Source organism: Triturus cristatus, chromosome 2_2 (genome assembly GCF_964204655.1).
Source record: "Triturus cristatus chromosome 2_2, aTriCri1.1, whole genome shotgun sequence".
Lineage (NCBI taxonomy): Eukaryota > Metazoa > Chordata > Amphibia > Caudata > Salamandridae > Triturus > Triturus cristatus.
Genome location: NC_140582.1, coordinates 1,193,721,664 through 1,193,739,168, shown reverse-complemented (window position 1 = coordinate 1,193,739,168; position 17,505 = coordinate 1,193,721,664). Strand labels below are relative to the sequence as shown.

General features: G+C 46.9%; 1 protein-coding gene across 1 annotated transcript in view; it reads left to right on the top strand.

Moving 5' to 3' along the window:
- LOC146863368 (cytochrome c oxidase assembly protein COX18, mitochondrial-like) overlaps positions 1-17,505 on the top strand; it is a 43,636-nt gene that overhangs the window by 13,457 nt on the left and 12,674 nt on the right. The window contains exon 3 of the mRNA XM_085643170.1: positions 494-657. Within this exon, the coding sequence (XP_085499296.1) occupies positions 494-657 (164 nt within the window). The remainder of the gene's footprint in view (positions 1-493; positions 658-17,505) is intronic.

Below are 17,505 nucleotides of genomic sequence, written 5' to 3'. Positions count from 1 at the left end.
AGCTCACTACATGTGCGTATGGTTGTACTTGTATGAGGGCTTGCTGAGATTGTGGCTTAGTTGCTAGATTTCCATGGGTGAACTGCCTCCCAGGTCTTATTACTGCATGACAAGCCTAATCTCAGATCCTCCAACAATCTAGAGGATGTCCAGATCCCCCAACTAACTAGAAATTGTACAGTAATTTGAATCTTTACTTTTATCTCACTCAACCTATTGCATCCTGCACCTTCATACGTATTTATGTGTTTGCTCTGATCTTCGCCATACTACTACTGTGTGTGTGGTTTACAGAGGCTTTCTACTCCAACATGGCAACTTGGGTGGCTAGCTGTGTTTCAGTGTTAAAGATTTGTGTTATGACAGCTATGCAAATTTCTTACATTTTCTTTAAAAGGATAATGTCTTGTTTGTTTACAGTGATACATTTCTAAAACCTTTGTGTATCTCTAAAATAAGTATAAACTGTTTGACCATTTTGGATTCCTTTTAGGTTCCATTTCAGGAAAAATCTCCGAAGGATCATATCGGGTTTGTACGTCTGTGATAACTGTCATCCATTCAAGGCCAGCCTCCTGATCTGGATTCAGATCCCAATGTGGGTCTTTGTTTATTTGGCACTCAGGATCTTCAGCATTCCTACTGCCAGCTTTGGAGGTAAGCCTTAATAAAAACTACTGTACGGGTAAGCCTTAGCACATCAGGTTTTAAATAATACTTCATTTGAAGTCATTTTTATGCTATGTTGACTTTTTTAGATTTGTAAGATGTGATTTGGAGTATGATCTAGCTTCATTTAATGAATAAAAGGTGACATTTGAGCATGTCATGGCACATTTGGCTCATGGGTACCAAGTGGATCCTATGGTACTTGCAGGCGTAACAGCAATTTAAAGCAGTGTCTGTAGATCGATCGGTTGCCAGCTTGATGCGGTATGTACACAAAGGCATATTGGCAGTCCATAATCCTCAATACCCCGTCTGCCCCCAAACAGAAACGTGATGGGGGCTTCATTAGACCGGTGTCAAGAGATAGCAGACAAAGCAACCCATGACAAAGTGTAAAAGTCAACAATGCCAGAATCCATTGCTTAGGTGTGGAAGGGCAAGGTGAGCTGGAAGCAACAAAGCAAATTGAATCTGGAGAGCGGATGTGGTGAGTAAAGCATAATGCTCATACGGTTTGCCCTGTGGCGGGCATCACAAGAGAAAGCTCCCAGATGGTGTCCCAATGTCCAGGAAAACCGAGGGCAAAGAATGTATCTCCAAGTGTAATGAATGCAAAGTAAACAGGCGCAAGAAGTGTAGATCCAGTGTTGTTTCCTGTTCCTGTTGAGATCCAGCTGGCCAGTTGGGGCATTGAGACACCACCACCACTTTAACTGAAGTGCACTGGGTTCCTGCTAATCAGGTCCCCAATGCCAGTGTTCTTCCCCAAAACAAGACAACTGGTCACTTGATCACCAAGTGGCCAGGCCGCTAGCACCTCTGTGATGTCCCTAGTAAGTGGTACCTCTGGTTCCTAGGGTATAGGGACTGAAGAGGGTCCCTAAGGGCAGTAGCATATCTTGTTTCAATATAAGGGAACCAGCTCCAAACTCTTATAGACTGCCACTGCAGGCTGAGTGACAAGGTGCTTGTAGGAAGCTGGCCCTGTATATGATATTGCTGCTATGTGGTAATACTGTTCAGAGTCCAGGGGTTTTCCAAAAGTGTACAGCGTTCAATGTAAAACCCAAAGTGCTCTATTAGTGGTAGTGTGGGCGAGCAGCCTTAGGCCTAACACAGAGGAGTGTAAGACATTTATTGCACAACTGTGATCAATAATGGACTCAGGACTCAAGAAGGAGCAATTTTAGAAAATTATACTTTTTAATTAAAAAAACTTTTCACTTTGAAAAATCTACACTTAGAAACTTCAACACAGACCAATGTTATCCTATTGGTAAAACAATATGGTCAAACGGGTAAGTACTGCACTTACAATCCCAGTCTTCGGAGCCAAAAGTCAGCAAGGGCCAGGTGAATACCAAAACCGCACCACCAGCGGCACAGGGGTGGCTGGGTGCAGAGGCCAAAATCTGAGTTCGACCCAATGCTTTCCAATGGAGCCTGGGTGCCTGAAGCCACACTGCTTGCAGGTAAGTAGATTGGGTGCAGGGGCCAAGCTTTGGAAGTTAGGTCAAACACAGGGGCGGCCACAAAGCAGCACCAACCAAGTATACACCACCAGCGGCACAGAGGTGACCGGGTGCAGGGTGCAATTTCGGCATCAGGAGCCCAATGCTTTTTCATGGGTATTCTTCTTTTGCCAAAAAGTCTGCAGACATTGCACCGGAGGATGCAGGAGGAAGATCAATGACAGCAGAGGTAAGTAGAGATGTAGGGGGGTCAAAGGACACAGACTGTTCAGCTTACCAAGGCTCAGGAGCTTCTGGTGCAGGGATGCCTTTGGATGTCGGAGTCTTCTTACCGAAACTGGTCAGGGGGAGCCTCTGGATTCACACTGCAGGTGTCTTCGTGGAGGGCAGGAGAGGTCAGCCAATGATGGACACAAGGTCAGGATTCCTGGGCAGACTTCACTGCACAGGTGAGCCACTCGGGCAATGGGTGTTGGGTGCAGAGTGGGCAGGGGACGTGGATCGGCATGGATCTGGAGTCCTTGGAGTAGGTTTCTTCTGGACAGGTCGGCTGTCCACGGGAGATTGGAGTCATTTTTGAAGGCAGCAGTCCTACCAGGGTTTCAGAGCTCGCTCAGGTTTGTAGTAGCTGGAGACGGGTCGGTAGGGCTGTCTTCTCCTTCAGTCTTCTTTGCAGGGTCGTCTTTCTTCTTCTCAGGTTGTCGCAGATCTAGTTTCTAGATCTGACGAGTCACCTAAATACTACATTTAGGAGGTTTTTTGGGGGAGTAGCGGGCAGGCCCAATGGGCACCTTACATGTGGTGACTGCACCCTCTATTATGCCACCCTTCTGTTGGAGGGGGCATAGACCTAGCCCTGATTGGAGGTGTCTGCCCATCTTCAAGAAGGCGGGGGACTGAAAGTTGTGCTCCACCTCTCCTCTCCCACCTTAGGGATGGGGCTGGCAGAGGTGGACACACCTCCTATTCTTTTTAATTTTTCCTGCCCAAGGTGGGGGTGTAAACCAGAGGCTGCCATCTGATGCTAATAGCTGAGGCTGGGGGTCGCGTTACAAAGGCGGCAGGCCTTTGAAGATACCCTCTTCGAGCCCTGGCCCATCCTGGGGAAGTAGGTATGACACCTCTGCACTGGATGTGAATTGTTTTTGGTCCTAGAGTGCAGGGGCTGTTTACCCAGGGGTCCAGAAACATGTGTGCTGGCTGGCTGTCTGCTGCTGGTCAGAGACCTCTCCAGTATTGGTAAATTTTCAGAGGGCACCTCTGAGTACATGGTACAATAAATCACACAATAGCATCAGTGTGGATTTATTTTAAGGAGCAATTTTGTACCAAACAGCTCTGTGTTCAGTGAAGCCATCAAGGTGCTGTTGAATTTGAGTTGTTGAGTTCCCAGTCCATGTACTCTCTATAGTTTCCCTGGCAATATTAGGAAATTGACCCCAATATTGCAGGGGCATACCTGCTCATGCAGATATGCCCTTACCTGGGTGAAGTGCACCCTGTCCTAGGGCTGTGCAGACTGATTAAGGGGTTACTTACCTATGCCTTCAGGCAGTGTTAGCTGGCATGTCACCCAGCAGGTTGCCATGTTGACTTTGTAGTTTTCTCCCTCACAGGAGCATGCAAGCTGCAAAGGCAGTGGCATTGTCCCAGGGTCCCAAGGGACCCTCTTCAGCTTCCAGGCCCTAGGTACTCGTGGTACCATTTACTAGGGGTTTACAGTGGGTAGAAGTACCAATTGGGGATTTGTTTTTTGGGAAGAAGCATTGCTTCAGGGGACCTGGTTGGCAGAGACTCTGTTCACTACATTTGAAACCACATCAAAACCAGGCAAAAAGTGGGGTCTAACCATGCAAAAAAAAGAGGCACTTTCTCACAGTGCACTAAAAAGTGAAAACACAAAATGACACACTTGTGTGCCATGTCCCCTAACACTCCATGTAATATTGGTATGCCTTACAGCCTTAAGGCAGGACTTCAGTCTCTTTGAGCAGCCCTCCTGAATGCAAGTGACTAGGCTGTGAAAATCCTGACGTCTCAAGACAACTCTGCACCCATCGCCCCTTGTCAGGGCTCATGGGAGGAGGTCTCAAGGAACACTGATGACCCGCACGCGAGCGCAAACGAATGGGCAGACTACAATCCCCAGGAACCTTCGCGGGCGGCTGACAGCAGTGACGTCATGACGCCAAGACGCGGAAGCGGACATAGAGCTTCCGGGACACCTGCACGGTGCCGATTACTCCATGCCGAGAGATGCACCGAGATCGACCAGGAGGTTGGTAAGGGTGCTGTAAGCACCGCGCTTCCTATTCCTCGGACCTCTGCTCAGCCCAGGTATTGTGGCCATTCCCTCGTTGTTGTCCTGTTGCTTCGTTGGCGGATTCCCTCTGCAGGGTCCATGCGAAGCGACTACCCGTCCTCTCAGTGGGACAAACGTAATCCTAAACCCACGAGTATAATCCCCATTCATTGTGTGGAATCAAAAGGTTCCGGTTCTTCCGACTTCCCTGGGAGTCATGCACCTTAGGCGCCTTTCTCCCGCGTTGGCGAACCGGCAATTCCAAGGTTCATGCGGGGAGAAAAAGGGCACGATGTGAGTGGTGAGAAACACTCCATTTTCACGATCGGCTGCTTTGTACTTTATTCACACCGACAGTTGATTCTCTAAGCAGTCGGAAACTTTGTACTATTGTGCTATTGTGCTATTTGTGCCCATTACGGAATGGGCGTGTTCCAGATGCCTGCAGCCAGGGATGTTACCAATTCTTGCAAGGAATACCTCTGTTGATTATGAAATGTCCTGTCCTTTGAACACTGATTGTTTCTAGACATGTCCCCATAATGCAATGCTGATGTGTGCTCCTATGATTAGTGTGTGATACTTACGATTGGGGGTATTCTGCAGGCATAGAAGTTTACTGTTTTCTTTTGTATTATTCGCAGCAGGGGTTTTGTGAGTGAGCTGGAGGACCGCTCTTCCGCTCCCCTGTATTACTGTGAGACTCTGAGTATATGGTATGTTCTTATCTCAACCCCAATAGCGGGGGGTGCACCTTGAGGCCCTAGGGTGGTGGAACGCTTATATAACGCTTCTTATCTTTGCTCTAGATCTCAGGAAGTGCTTCCCTACGTCTTGTAGGTTCCAGCCAGAGCAGCGCATTATTTTCCTTTACAGGTAGGGCTCGGGCACTAGGATTGGGAAGGGGTAGGGATAGAGCAAGATGACAGCTAGGGTAGGGGTGTACTGATCTCTTTCTTTCCTTCTCGTTACAGGTCTCCCTCCCCGCTGTCCCCATCCTTTCCTTCCCCCACTGGACCACTTCATAGAGTCTGTGAATATTGTTTCAGACCTTGAGGGTGTCGAGAGGTGGACCCCATAGAGCAACGCACGATCCTGAGGATTCCATGCCGCGACAGAGTAATCGGCCCACGAATTATAATCCTCCCGGTTGTGCGTTGGTTGACCGTTAAACGATGGCGTCGTTAGAAGACGTCCTCGTTGCCTTGCATTTAGTACAAACGGAGTTAGCAGCCTCTAGAGCTGAAACAGCAGCATTACAGGCCACTGTTGACCGAATACAAAGAAACCCTTTTAGTATAGGGAACCCTGGAGCCTCTCATTCGGCTCCTTTAGTAGTGGAAATACCCACACCGGTCCCATTAGCCACCCCGGAAAGATTCTATGGAGAAGGCAGTAAGGTGCAGGTATTCCTCATGCAGGTCATGCTGTACTTTTCATGCAAACCCAAGGCCTTTTCCACCAATCATGCGAGAGTAGCCTTCCTAATTTCTTACTTGGCAGGAGACGCTGCTCAGTGGGCAGTCCCGTTGGTGAAACGAGATGATCCCTTGTTATATGATTGGGACTCATTCATCCGGGATTTCGAGAAAACCTTCAACCGCCGAGCAGCAACTCTTTCGGCGGATAAAGACCTACTAGAACTTAGACAGGGGAATCGCGATCTTATTGCGTATCTAAATTATTTCCGGCGTTTGGTCGCAGAAACAGACTGGCCCGAGGTCAAACAGGCTGCGGTGTTCCATCGGGGGCACAAGGAGGAGATGAAGGACATCCTAGCTCAGATCGACCCCCAACCAACTACTTGCGAAGAGCTGATATCCTTGGTCCTTCGCTTGGATCATCGTCTTAGCGAAAGAAGAGTCGATACAAGAAGAAAGGACCGTGGGTCTTGGAGGGCGGAGGTTTCCCGTATCCCGGACGTATCGCCAACTACTAGAGCCGAACCTATGGAGGTAGGAGCTGTACGTTCCGCCCTCACGAGTGAAGAGAGGGACTACAGGAGGAAGAAAGGCCTGTGTATATACTGTGTGAAGAAAGGGCATTTTATCAGGGAATGCAGCTTAAGGAGTAAGAATCCCCGCACAGAACCCCGCAAACAGCTCGCAGCTACTTCGGAAGGTGCATTGGGAAACGAGTCTGCTTAAAGAAAGAAGAAGGGAATTCTTTAAGCCAGCGATACATCCCTTCATTGTGCTCTAAGACACCAATCCCTAACCTGCACTTCAATATCAGTCAGTCAGTCAGTGATAACTTTATTTCGGTCGTAAGACCATAAAAGTGCACTTACGTACATCAACAATTACAATAAGACAATAAATAAACATAAAAGGTTAAAAGTTTAAAAAAAGATTAAACTACAGGTTATCAATGGAAAAATGATTAGGTTAAAAAGGTTTGTCTCCTGCGCCACATACTGTGTAAATAGCGAGATACTGCAAAAACAATATGGGGATGAGTATCATAAGTTAAAGACCTACAAGCCTGCATAAAATAACGAAATCCCAAGTTCCTGCAAATGGGAGTCAACCAACATTTTCTGATGACATAGTAGGCAGGACAAAAAAACAGCACATGTGCAACAGTCTCCGTTTTGTAATTACATGCAGGACAACTTTTCTGATTTTGTGTCTGCCACTTAGATGAAAAGGACCTAACCGGAAGGGTACCATATCTTAACTGAATATATAATTTTCGAGCAAGTGGGGGTTCAATTTGGTCCATGAATTCCTCTAGTTTAGAATCTTGTTTAACTATGAGGAATTCTGAGGTCAACCTACCCATTGCTGAAGAGCTCGAAAGAGATAAAAAGTTGTGTGTGGATATCAGAGAAAGAAGTTCTTTCTTTGGTATCCCGGGACAATTTACTTCCGGGTTTGCCCACAGTTCCGGGAGTCCTAGTTGAATACAGGCTGCATTAATATGCAGGAGCCAAGGGATCTTTTTATATTTAAGGGCAGGCCAAATCTCTGCAAATTCTAATCTATATGAGGCCAGTTCAGGCACTGACCATAACCCCTTCCAGTACAAGATTGGTCTTTCACTAATGATCTCCTCTATTGAAACTAAACCAAGATCAAACCTGAGGGGGATCAAAGGCGTACTGGGAGGAAGCCCTAAAAGAGATCTTAAGAAGGACTGCTCAGCCTTTATGAGGGACACTATCTGCTTATGTCCCCAAAGTTCAGCCCCATAGATTGCAGCCACTCTTGCCTGCCGACAATAGATTTCCAAGGCAGGAGACACTGGTTTAAAAGTCGATTTTTTAAAAACTTTATTTAAACCCCCTGCCAATTGGACAAGCTTGAGCGTCGACTTAGCAATCTGAGTGGTCCAACTAAAATTCTCAGTTAAAGTGACGCCCAAATAAACAAAAGTTTTGACCCTTTCAAGGGGAATATCAGATAATACTGGATTTGGACGCACCCGCTTAGGGGGGTTAAAAATCATATATTTTGTTTTCCCCTGATTTATTTCAAGTCCCCTTAGCTCACAAAACTTCACGAAACCATTCAATATATTTTGTATGCCCGATGATGTTCTAGACAGTAACAGAGTATCGTCTGCAAACATCAGTGCGGGCACTCGACCTGAAACCAATTTAGGGGCATCGTTGTTTACCACACAATTCAGATGGTCAATAAGACCATTAATATAAAGGCTGAACAGTGTGGGAGCCAACACACACCCTTGGCGAACGCCTTTTTGAACAGGAAAACGGTCAGTAAGCTCGCCGTATTTACCACACCTTACCTGGGCAAAATTGTTATCATGGAGCCTAGATAGGACGGCCAATAGATAGGGCGGAAGACCCAAGTCTGCCAGAACTTGCCACAATTTAGCTCGTGGGACTAGATCGAAAGCTGCCCGCAGGTCCACAAACACTAGGTAGAGGCTGCCACCCTCCACCAAAACTGTTTTCCAATACAAGACCTCCAGGCGAAAAATCTGATCTAGAGTAGAAGTACCAGCCCTGAAACCTGCCTGGAATGTGGACAGAATCCCATTCTCCTCGATCCATCCCAAAACCCTGTCCAAAAGAACCCTCCCCATTAATTTTTGTGAAGTATCAATAAGGCTGATAGGCCTATAATTAGAGGGAGTTAGTGGACAGCCCTTTTTAAGAACGGGTACTATTTCTGCCCCTAACCAGGTATAGGGCACATCACCCCCCTGCAAAATACAATTAAATAAGATGACCAGATAGGGAGCCCATATCTTTGGTTGAGCCCTAAACAGGTCCCCAGGCAGTTTATCTAGGCCAGGAGCCTTATTAGGGAGTATTTTTCCTATTGCTGTTTCCACCTCAACCAGAGTAAAAAGTTCAGATGGAACACAGCATACGAGGGCTGGTAATGGTTCAGGGGTGCCAACAGACAGACTATCAGAATTACATGTGCCATAAAGATCGCCAAAGTGGTTTTCCCAAATTGAGGAAGCAATATTAGGGACAGGAGCATGAGAATGCCCACTGACTCCAGTTGCAACAATAGTCCAAAATAATTTAGCATCATTGCAACTGAGCGCAAGGCCCAGCTCTTCCCACAGTGCAGCCTCCCCTTCCTTCTTAGCATCACTGATTGCTTTTTTATACAGGGAGCGATTTGCCCTGATTGCTTCTCTGTCGTTTGTTTTTATTACTAGCAACAGAGCCTTTTAGCTGTACGGCAGGTTTTGTTAAACCATCGAGCTGTTACAGTCCGAGACTGTGTGACCCTTTTTACTGGGTACAAGATGTCCTTTAGTGCAACAACCAATTGACCATGAATATCAGTGGGGCTACCCAGAGGACCAACTCTCCCCATCTCTTCAATAAATGGTATTATTATTTCATACAGTTCCGCAAGTTTACTATTGGACATTTGGAGTTCTGGCCACTTAACTCTCCTTCTACAATTTGTGGTTATCAATGGAGCAGTGACAAAGTTATCAACCGGGGCAGGTTTTTTGAGTCCAAAGCTCCCCGGTTTAAGGGTCAAAGCTAGAGCATTGTGGTCACTATCAAACCTCTCAATGACCGCGAATTCATAGAGCCTGTCCCAATGCCTTACTTCGATAAAAATGTAGTCGATTATTGAGGTATGGTTTGCTCTGTTGAACGTTGCTTTCCCAGGTCTATCTGGCTTCACCCTTCCATTACATGCTCGCAATGATGCAGCTAAAGAGAGTGACTGCAGTTGCAAGACAAGGGGAGACCATACCTTAACCAAAGAGGTCAGTGGGTCAGGAATATTCCATAGTGAATCCACTTCATCTGGATCTCCTGTATTTGGGTCCAAAAGAGGCTCAAAGTGGCAATTAAAATCCCCACCCAAAATTAGCACAGTAGAGGAGTCAAGTGACTGTATAAGTTTGGACAATACAGTAATAGTCTCCGATTCAAGGCCCCTCTTAATAGGTCTTGAATAAACATTTATCAAAGCAATACTGGGGCCATTCACTACGTCCAATAAAACAAGTTGCACATCCCGAGAATCAGTTGGGATGTCTAATGCCTTAACTCCCAGATGGGAGCCAACCCATATGGACAGCCCCCCCGAAGGCCTGCCCCTGCTACTCATACCTGCCAGAATATCATATGTTGCAAAGCCCGGAGCCACACTCTCTTTAAGCATCCAGGTTTCTTGCAGCATACAGATGTCAAAAGAAGTGATAAATGCACCCCACTCAGGATTGGGGAGTTTATTTTTAAGACCTGCCACATTCCACGAAACGATTTTAACACATTCAGCATTGGAGGCTTGCTTAGATGTTGGAGTCTCCAGTAAACCAAAGGAATTGCTCAAGATAGAGGACCCGGCATCCGCCCCCTGCTTGGGTACACAATTTAAAGAAGAGTGAGGAGAAAAGGGAGAAGCAGTTGGTTCTGGTATCAAAATCCCCGTTAAAGGACTTAGTCGTTCCATTAAATCAGATTTACCGTTATGCAATAACCCAAAATTAATTAATGGGTCAGACTGAATTTCAACAAGGGGTGGTTTAATCATTTGCCTCATCTGTCAATCGCAACCGTCAAGGTTAGAAAGGGCCTCGTATCGGTTTGAAACATCAAGTGGCGTAAATGGAACCAGATGGTGCATCCTCCCAGTACGATTCCCATAACTCCTTGGCAGTACAGTATCCCACCTTGGGATGCTATCGAAGGTTGTTGATTTGGAGTTAGATTCAAACATTGTATGCCCATTGTTACAAAGTGCACGTGAGTTAATCTGTGAGAAGGCAAGGGCCCCAGGGTGCCTGGCTCTGTTCCCTTGGATTCTGGGATAGAAGAAAGTTAGCTCCAAAGTAGCAATTGAAGTACCAGAATTCCCTACAGGCCAATTAAGAATATGCCTTACGGCCGCGGGGTCCCTAAAATTAATGACAATTAAATCCCCCTTAATGTCCTTCGCCCTACTTCCCAACCAGACAAGTCGGCGAACATGAAGGATCTCACCATTAATGTAATAGGGGAGTGGACAATTTTGGCTCAGCCAATGTACAATCTTATTTTTAAGCTGAAAGAACCCCTCCCTCTTGCCATCTGGCAGTGTTGGAACTCCTGCTAGCACCACCACATAGGGAACGGCTTCTGGTGGTAGTTCTACCTGGGGCTCCCTACAATTTATACCCCTGACAATGCTGGAACTCCTACACTCGTCAATACCCATATTTCTTACATCCCGTTTATCCCTAACCCTCTGAGTTTCATTTGGAACAAGCAAGGCCGAAGGCCTTCAATATCGATCTCTCACTGTTCGTAGGAGGAACATCCTATAACGTGACGGCCATGTTGGATTCAGGAGCCACTGGTTGTTTCATAGATCAGGCTCTAGTATCTCATTTAGGCATCACACTTGAGGAAAAGAAGACGTCAGAAAACGTGTATGCCGTGGATGGGAAGCTGTTAACGGCAGGACCCATTCGGTTTCAGACAGAAGCCCTGGAAATACGCCTGGGTCTGGAACACGCCGAATACTTGATTTTTAATGTCATCCAGACTCCTCAATACGGACTGATATTCGGGTTACCCTGGTTACAACAACACAATCCCCTCGTGGATTGGGTGACCAAAAATTTGCGGTTCACATCGGAGTACTGTATGTTGCATTGCTTACCCCAAGAACACCCCCCGGCGAGGATGTTGGCAGTCATACACCACGTAGCCACAGCGGCGGAACACCCGGTTACGTTACCCAAGGAGTACCATATGTATGAAGAGGTGTTCAACGAAGACAAAGCCGAAAAGTTACCGCCTCACAGGCAATACAATTGCCAGATTGACTTAATCCCAGGAGCCGTGGTACCCACGGGGAGGGTATATGCCTTGACCGAGCCAGAGAACATCTTTCTAAAACAGTACTTGGACAAATATCTAGCCCTAGGCTTTATTCGGAACTCTATGTCTCCTGCAGCCTCGCCGCTGTTCTTTATTCCCAAGGCTAACGGTGAACTAAGAGCTTGCATAGACTTCAGGGCGTTAAACGCCATTACCGTTAAGAACCGTTATCTCCTCCCATTAATACCGGTACTACTGGAACAAGTAGAGAAGGCCGTCATCTACACTCGTCTGGATCTGAAAGGGGCATACCACTTGGTACGCATGCGAAAGGGCGACGAGTGGAAGACCGCTTTTAAAACGCGGTACAGATTATACGAATATCTCGTCATGCCCTTTGGCTTATGTAACGCGCCTGCTGCCTTTCAGTTCTTCTTAAACGATGTCCTCCGCAAATAGCTTGATCGTTTTGTCGTGGTGTACATCGACGACCTTCTCATTTATTCCCCCTCTGTCGAGAGCCATGTCCATCATGTACGCGCCATCTTGCAGACACTACAGGAGAATCACCGCTATTGCAAGATTAACAAATGTGAATTCGGCGTTTCCACCGTCGAATTCCTGGGGGTGATTTTGACTCCTCACGGCCAGGAGATGTCAGAGCGTAAGATAGCGGCAGTAAAAGAGTGGCCCATCCCCAAGACCGTCCGAGATATTCAATGCTTCCTCGGGTTTGCCAATTTCTACCGGAGATTTATTGGGCACTTCTCAGCATTGGCAACCCCGTTAACGCGATTGTTGCGGAAGAAGGTACCCTTTCATTGGACAGAAGAAACTCAGAGGGGGTTCAAGGAGTTAAAGAAGGCGTTCGTGTCAGCTCCGGTATTAGTACATGCGGACCCGGACAGACCATATATCGTGGAGGCGGATGCCTCTGACTATGCTGTGGGAGCAGTGTTGTCTCAGCGCCACCCGTCTACGGGTCAACTACACCCTGTGGCCTATCGGTCCCGCAAACTAAACTCCGCAGAATCCAACTATACCATCGCGAAGAAAGAACTTCTGGCCATTAAAGACGCCTTTGAGGAGTGGCGACATTATCTTCTAGGAGCCAAACACGTGGTAACGGTATTCACGGACCACCGCAATCTCCAATTCATGAAGGCAGCCAGGCATCTGTCGCCACGTCAGTTGAGGTGGACGCTATTCTTCGCGGAATACAACTTCTTGGTCACTTACCGACCCGGAAAGGACAATAAAAAGGCAGATGCATTAACGCGGCAATCCAGCTCAGAAATCACTGAAGAACCACGCAAACAGACCATTATTGAACCAAGCAAGGTCTTACGTACCACAGTTACAGAACCGTTCCTAAATAGTGTGGCACCGCTATGAAAACCGACGAATGGAAGTCATGGTTATCACAGCATCCAGAGTGGGGAATGAAAGAAGGGCTACCCATTTGTGGTAAACAGCTGTTGGTTCCGGTCGACGTACTCAGAAAACAAGTATTCCATTGGTGTCACACCCTCCCTAGCGCCGGTCATAACGGGGTGGAAAAAACCACTCAAAGAGTACTTCGCCAGTTCTGGTGGCCCTCGATCCAGGCAGACATACGTCAATGGGTCCAGGAATGTGCTGTCTGTGAACAGATGAAGGCCTCACACGCCCGTCCGGCAGGTCTGTTACAAATCATGCCCACTCCGGAAGGACCGTGGCAGAATATCTCCCTGGACTTCATCGTTGGTATGCCTATTGATCAAGGGCATACGGTGATCCTAGTAGTAGTGGACTACCTGACAAAGATGGCACATTTTATCGCCTGTAAAAAGCTCCCTACCGCCGGTCAGTTAGCGCAATTATTGCTGACACATATAGTCAGGTTACACGGATTACCGCTGAAGGTAGTTTCGGACAGGGGGCCTCAATTCACTGCGAAGTTTTGGAGGGAATGGTGTGCCTCACTACAAATAACCCCTAATCTATCCACCAGCTTCCACCCCCAAACAGATGGACAGACGGAGAGGGTGAACCAAACACTTAAGCAGTATTTGAGGGGCTACGTAGATCGACACATTATGGTTAGCAGAAGTTGCATATAATAGCGCAACACATAGTTCCACCCAGCTCTCTCCCTTTTTCTGTAATTAGGGTTTTCATCCACAGTTTATCCACAGTTTATCCCATTCTTACACCCGGGGAAAGCAGAAAACATTCCTGGAGTACAGGACAGAGTCCGGCGCATCCAGAAGACCATCGTCTACACGAAAAAAATGTTGAGAAAAGCGAAAGGGCGATATAAAGCTTATGCGGACAAACATAGGCGACCAGGACCTGTATATAAACTAGGGGATTACGTGTGGCTTTCCACCAAAAACATCAGATTTAAAAAATACAGCATATTCAACCCCAAGTTTATTGGTCCCTATCGCATTGTGAAGCTCACTAACCCCGTAGTGGTCAAATTAAACTTACCCTCTTCTCTACGTATCTATCCTGCTTTTCACACTTCTTTACTAAAACCAGCGCGTTCAGCCAGAAAGAAGGGGGCTCCCCCGGTGGTATTAAATGAGGAAGAGGAGTATGAGGTAAGGGGTATTCTTGACTCCAAGATCCACCGCTCTAAGTTGTGGTATCTCATAGCTTGGAAGGGGTATGGTGATGAAGAGAACTCTTGGGAACCAGCGGAAGGGGTTCATGCACCACGATATGTTAGATTGTTTCATCAACGCTATCCCAGGAAACCCTGCCTCTGTCAGTGTTCTTCGGGAAGGGGATGTACTGTCAGGGCTCATGGGAGGAGGTCTCAAGGAACACTGACGACCCGCGCGCGAGCGCAAACGAATGGGAAGACTACAATCCCCAGGAACCTTCGCGGGCGGCTGACGGCAGTGATGTCATGACGCCAAGAAGCAGAAGCGGACATAGAGCTTCCGGGACACCTGCACGGTGCCGATTACTCCATGCCGAGAGCTGCGCCGAGATCGACCAGGAGGCTGGTAAGGGTGCTGTAAGCACCGCGCTTCCGATTCCTCGGACCTCTGCTCAGCCCAGGTATTGTGGCCATTCCCTCGTTGTTGTCCTGTTACTTCGTTGGCGGATTCCCTCTACGGGGTCCATGCGAAGCGACTACCAGTCCTCTCAGTGGGACAAACGTAATCCCAAACCCATGAGTATAATCCCCATTCATTGTGTGGAATCAAAAGGTTCCGGTTCTTCCGACTCCCCTGGGAGCCGTGCACCTTAGGCGCCTTTCTCCCGCGTTGGCGAACCGGCAATTCCAAGGTTCATGCGGGGAGAAAAAGGGCGCGATGTGAGTGGTGAGAAACACTCCATTTTCACGATTGGCTGCTTTGTACTTTATTCACACCGACAGTTGATTCTATAAGCAGTCGGAAACTTTGTACTTTTGTGCTATTGTGCTATTTGTGCCCATTACGGAATGGGCGTGTTCCAGATGCCTACAGCCAGGGATGTTACCAATTCTTGCAAGGAATACCTCTGTTGATTATGAAATGTCCTGTCCTTTGAACACTGGTTGTTTCTAGACATGTCCCCATAATGCATTGCTGACGTGTGCTCCTATGATTAGTGTGTGATACTTACGATTGGGGGTATTCTGCAGGCACAGAAGTTTACTGTTTTCTTTTGTATCATTCGCAGCAGGGGTTTTGTGAGTGAGCTGGAGGACCGCTCTTCCGCTCCCCTGTATTACTGTGAGACTCTGAGTATATGGTATGTTCTTATCTCAACCCCGATAGCGGGGGGTGCACCTTGAGGCCCTAGGGTGATGGAACGCTTATATAACGCTTCTTATCTTTGCTCTAGATCTCAGGAAGTGCTTCCCTACGTCTTGTAGGTTCCAGCCAGAGCAGCGTGTTATTTTCCTTTACAGGTAGGGCTTGGGCACTAGGATTGGGAAGGGGTAGGGATAGAGCAGCATGACAGCTAGGGTAGGGCTGTACTGATCTCTTTCTTTCTTTCTCGTTACAGGTCTCCCTCCCCGCTGTCCCCATCCTTTCCTTCCCCCACTGGACCACCTCATAGAGTCTGTGAATATTGTTTCAGACCTTGAGGGTGTCGAGAGGTGGACCCCATAGAGCAACGCACGATCCTGAGGATTCCAGGCCGCGACAGCCCCTGGCCCAAGTGGAAGTGGACCGAAGGTGTCCCCACATCCCCTAGCATCGTGAGGCCTGACCCCCCCTGTTGGTTTAGACTGACTAGCTCCCCAGTTCAAACCTATAGCCTCTTTCCGACCTGACAGATCCTTTAGACTAATATTGGACACACAACACTGAAACACACCTCTGCACCTGGACATCCCAGAGCCTCCTGAGGTGACCTGCTAGTGTGGCCTTGGATCTTGCCCGATACTCGTCTTAAGTCAAGGAGATTGGTCCTGTAAGTCGCAGTGAAGTGCCCGAATGCAGTACATGTTTTTCCTCATCGGATAACATTGGGCACCCAACGCTGAAAAGCACCTCTGCACCTGGCCACCCCAGTGCTACCCGAGGTGACCTATTAGTGCTGCCTTGGACCTTGCCCCGTACTTACTTTATTCTCAGGAGATTGGTCCCACAAGTCATTGTGAAGTACCAGTATGCAGTATTTGTTTTTCCTCTACACAATAACATTGCCGCCTCTGAAAATTGCATGGTCACTTTTGAAACCTAAAAGTATTTCTATCTCAAAACGTACTTACCTGATTTTGCGATCTTGGTGCCAAAACTTATATAAAGATAAGAGTTATTTTTATAAATTGAAGTGGATGTCCTTATTGAGTCATGTGTATCAATTTTTGAATGTGTGTGTGTGTGTGTGTGTATTGCAGATGTCCAACACTCCTCTCTGATAAGCCTAAAGCTGCTCAACCACAATAAACGGCCCCAGAAAAGCACCTTGGAATTGCTAGAGCAAGCCCCTGTCCACTTACAAGGGAACTCAAAAGAACAAGGTAGGGAGAAACGAAGTTTTTGGGATGCTGTGGACTCTGCCTCCTTGGAAATTTATGAAAAAACAAAAGGAGTCCACCCTTCATTCATGAAATCTTCACCTAGAGAACAAATAATATCCTTGCTGTGATTACTAATAATATAGAGAAACAAATAATATCCTTTCAGTAATTGCTAATAATGTTCCCTAATAAAGTTCCCAAGAGGGATATAAAGTCTCTTAAGGGAAAAGACAATTTATTTTTAAAATAACCCTCACCCACCAAAAAGTCCTTTGGTGGCATGCTTCATCATCGAGGTCTTCCCGCCCTGCTGCAGGATGGGGCGGTCTATGACCAACTGAGACGTGGGAGCATCCTGTAGCTGGTATTGTTAAAAATGGGGGTTAGAAAACTATACACTATAATGAGTGAAATACTCTCTTGTCTACATGTTTCAAGCCTTCCCCCTAGGTTTTTCCTTGAGCACAAAAACATTGATCCCTCTAACGGTTTAACCTCAATAGGTGTCCCTGAAAAATTTTCAGGTGTAATGTGCCTTCAAAACATGCACAGATACAATACCCAATCGGTATGACATTTTCTATGCAATCTTGAAAGATAAAGTAAAAAACATTAGTTATTGTTAATGGTACATTCATTGAATAATGTTATCCTCAAATAGGTGGAAGAAAAACGTGATATATTTTCACTCGTGCACAACTACTCTTATCAATGATCAGTGAGTGTTGTGCTACCCCTTTGATTTTTTAAACAAACTTTGACAGACAGTACATACAACATAAAACACACACTCTATGCATAGGATCCTGAAGTCTGATGGTAAAGATGTCATGAAAGTAAAACACAC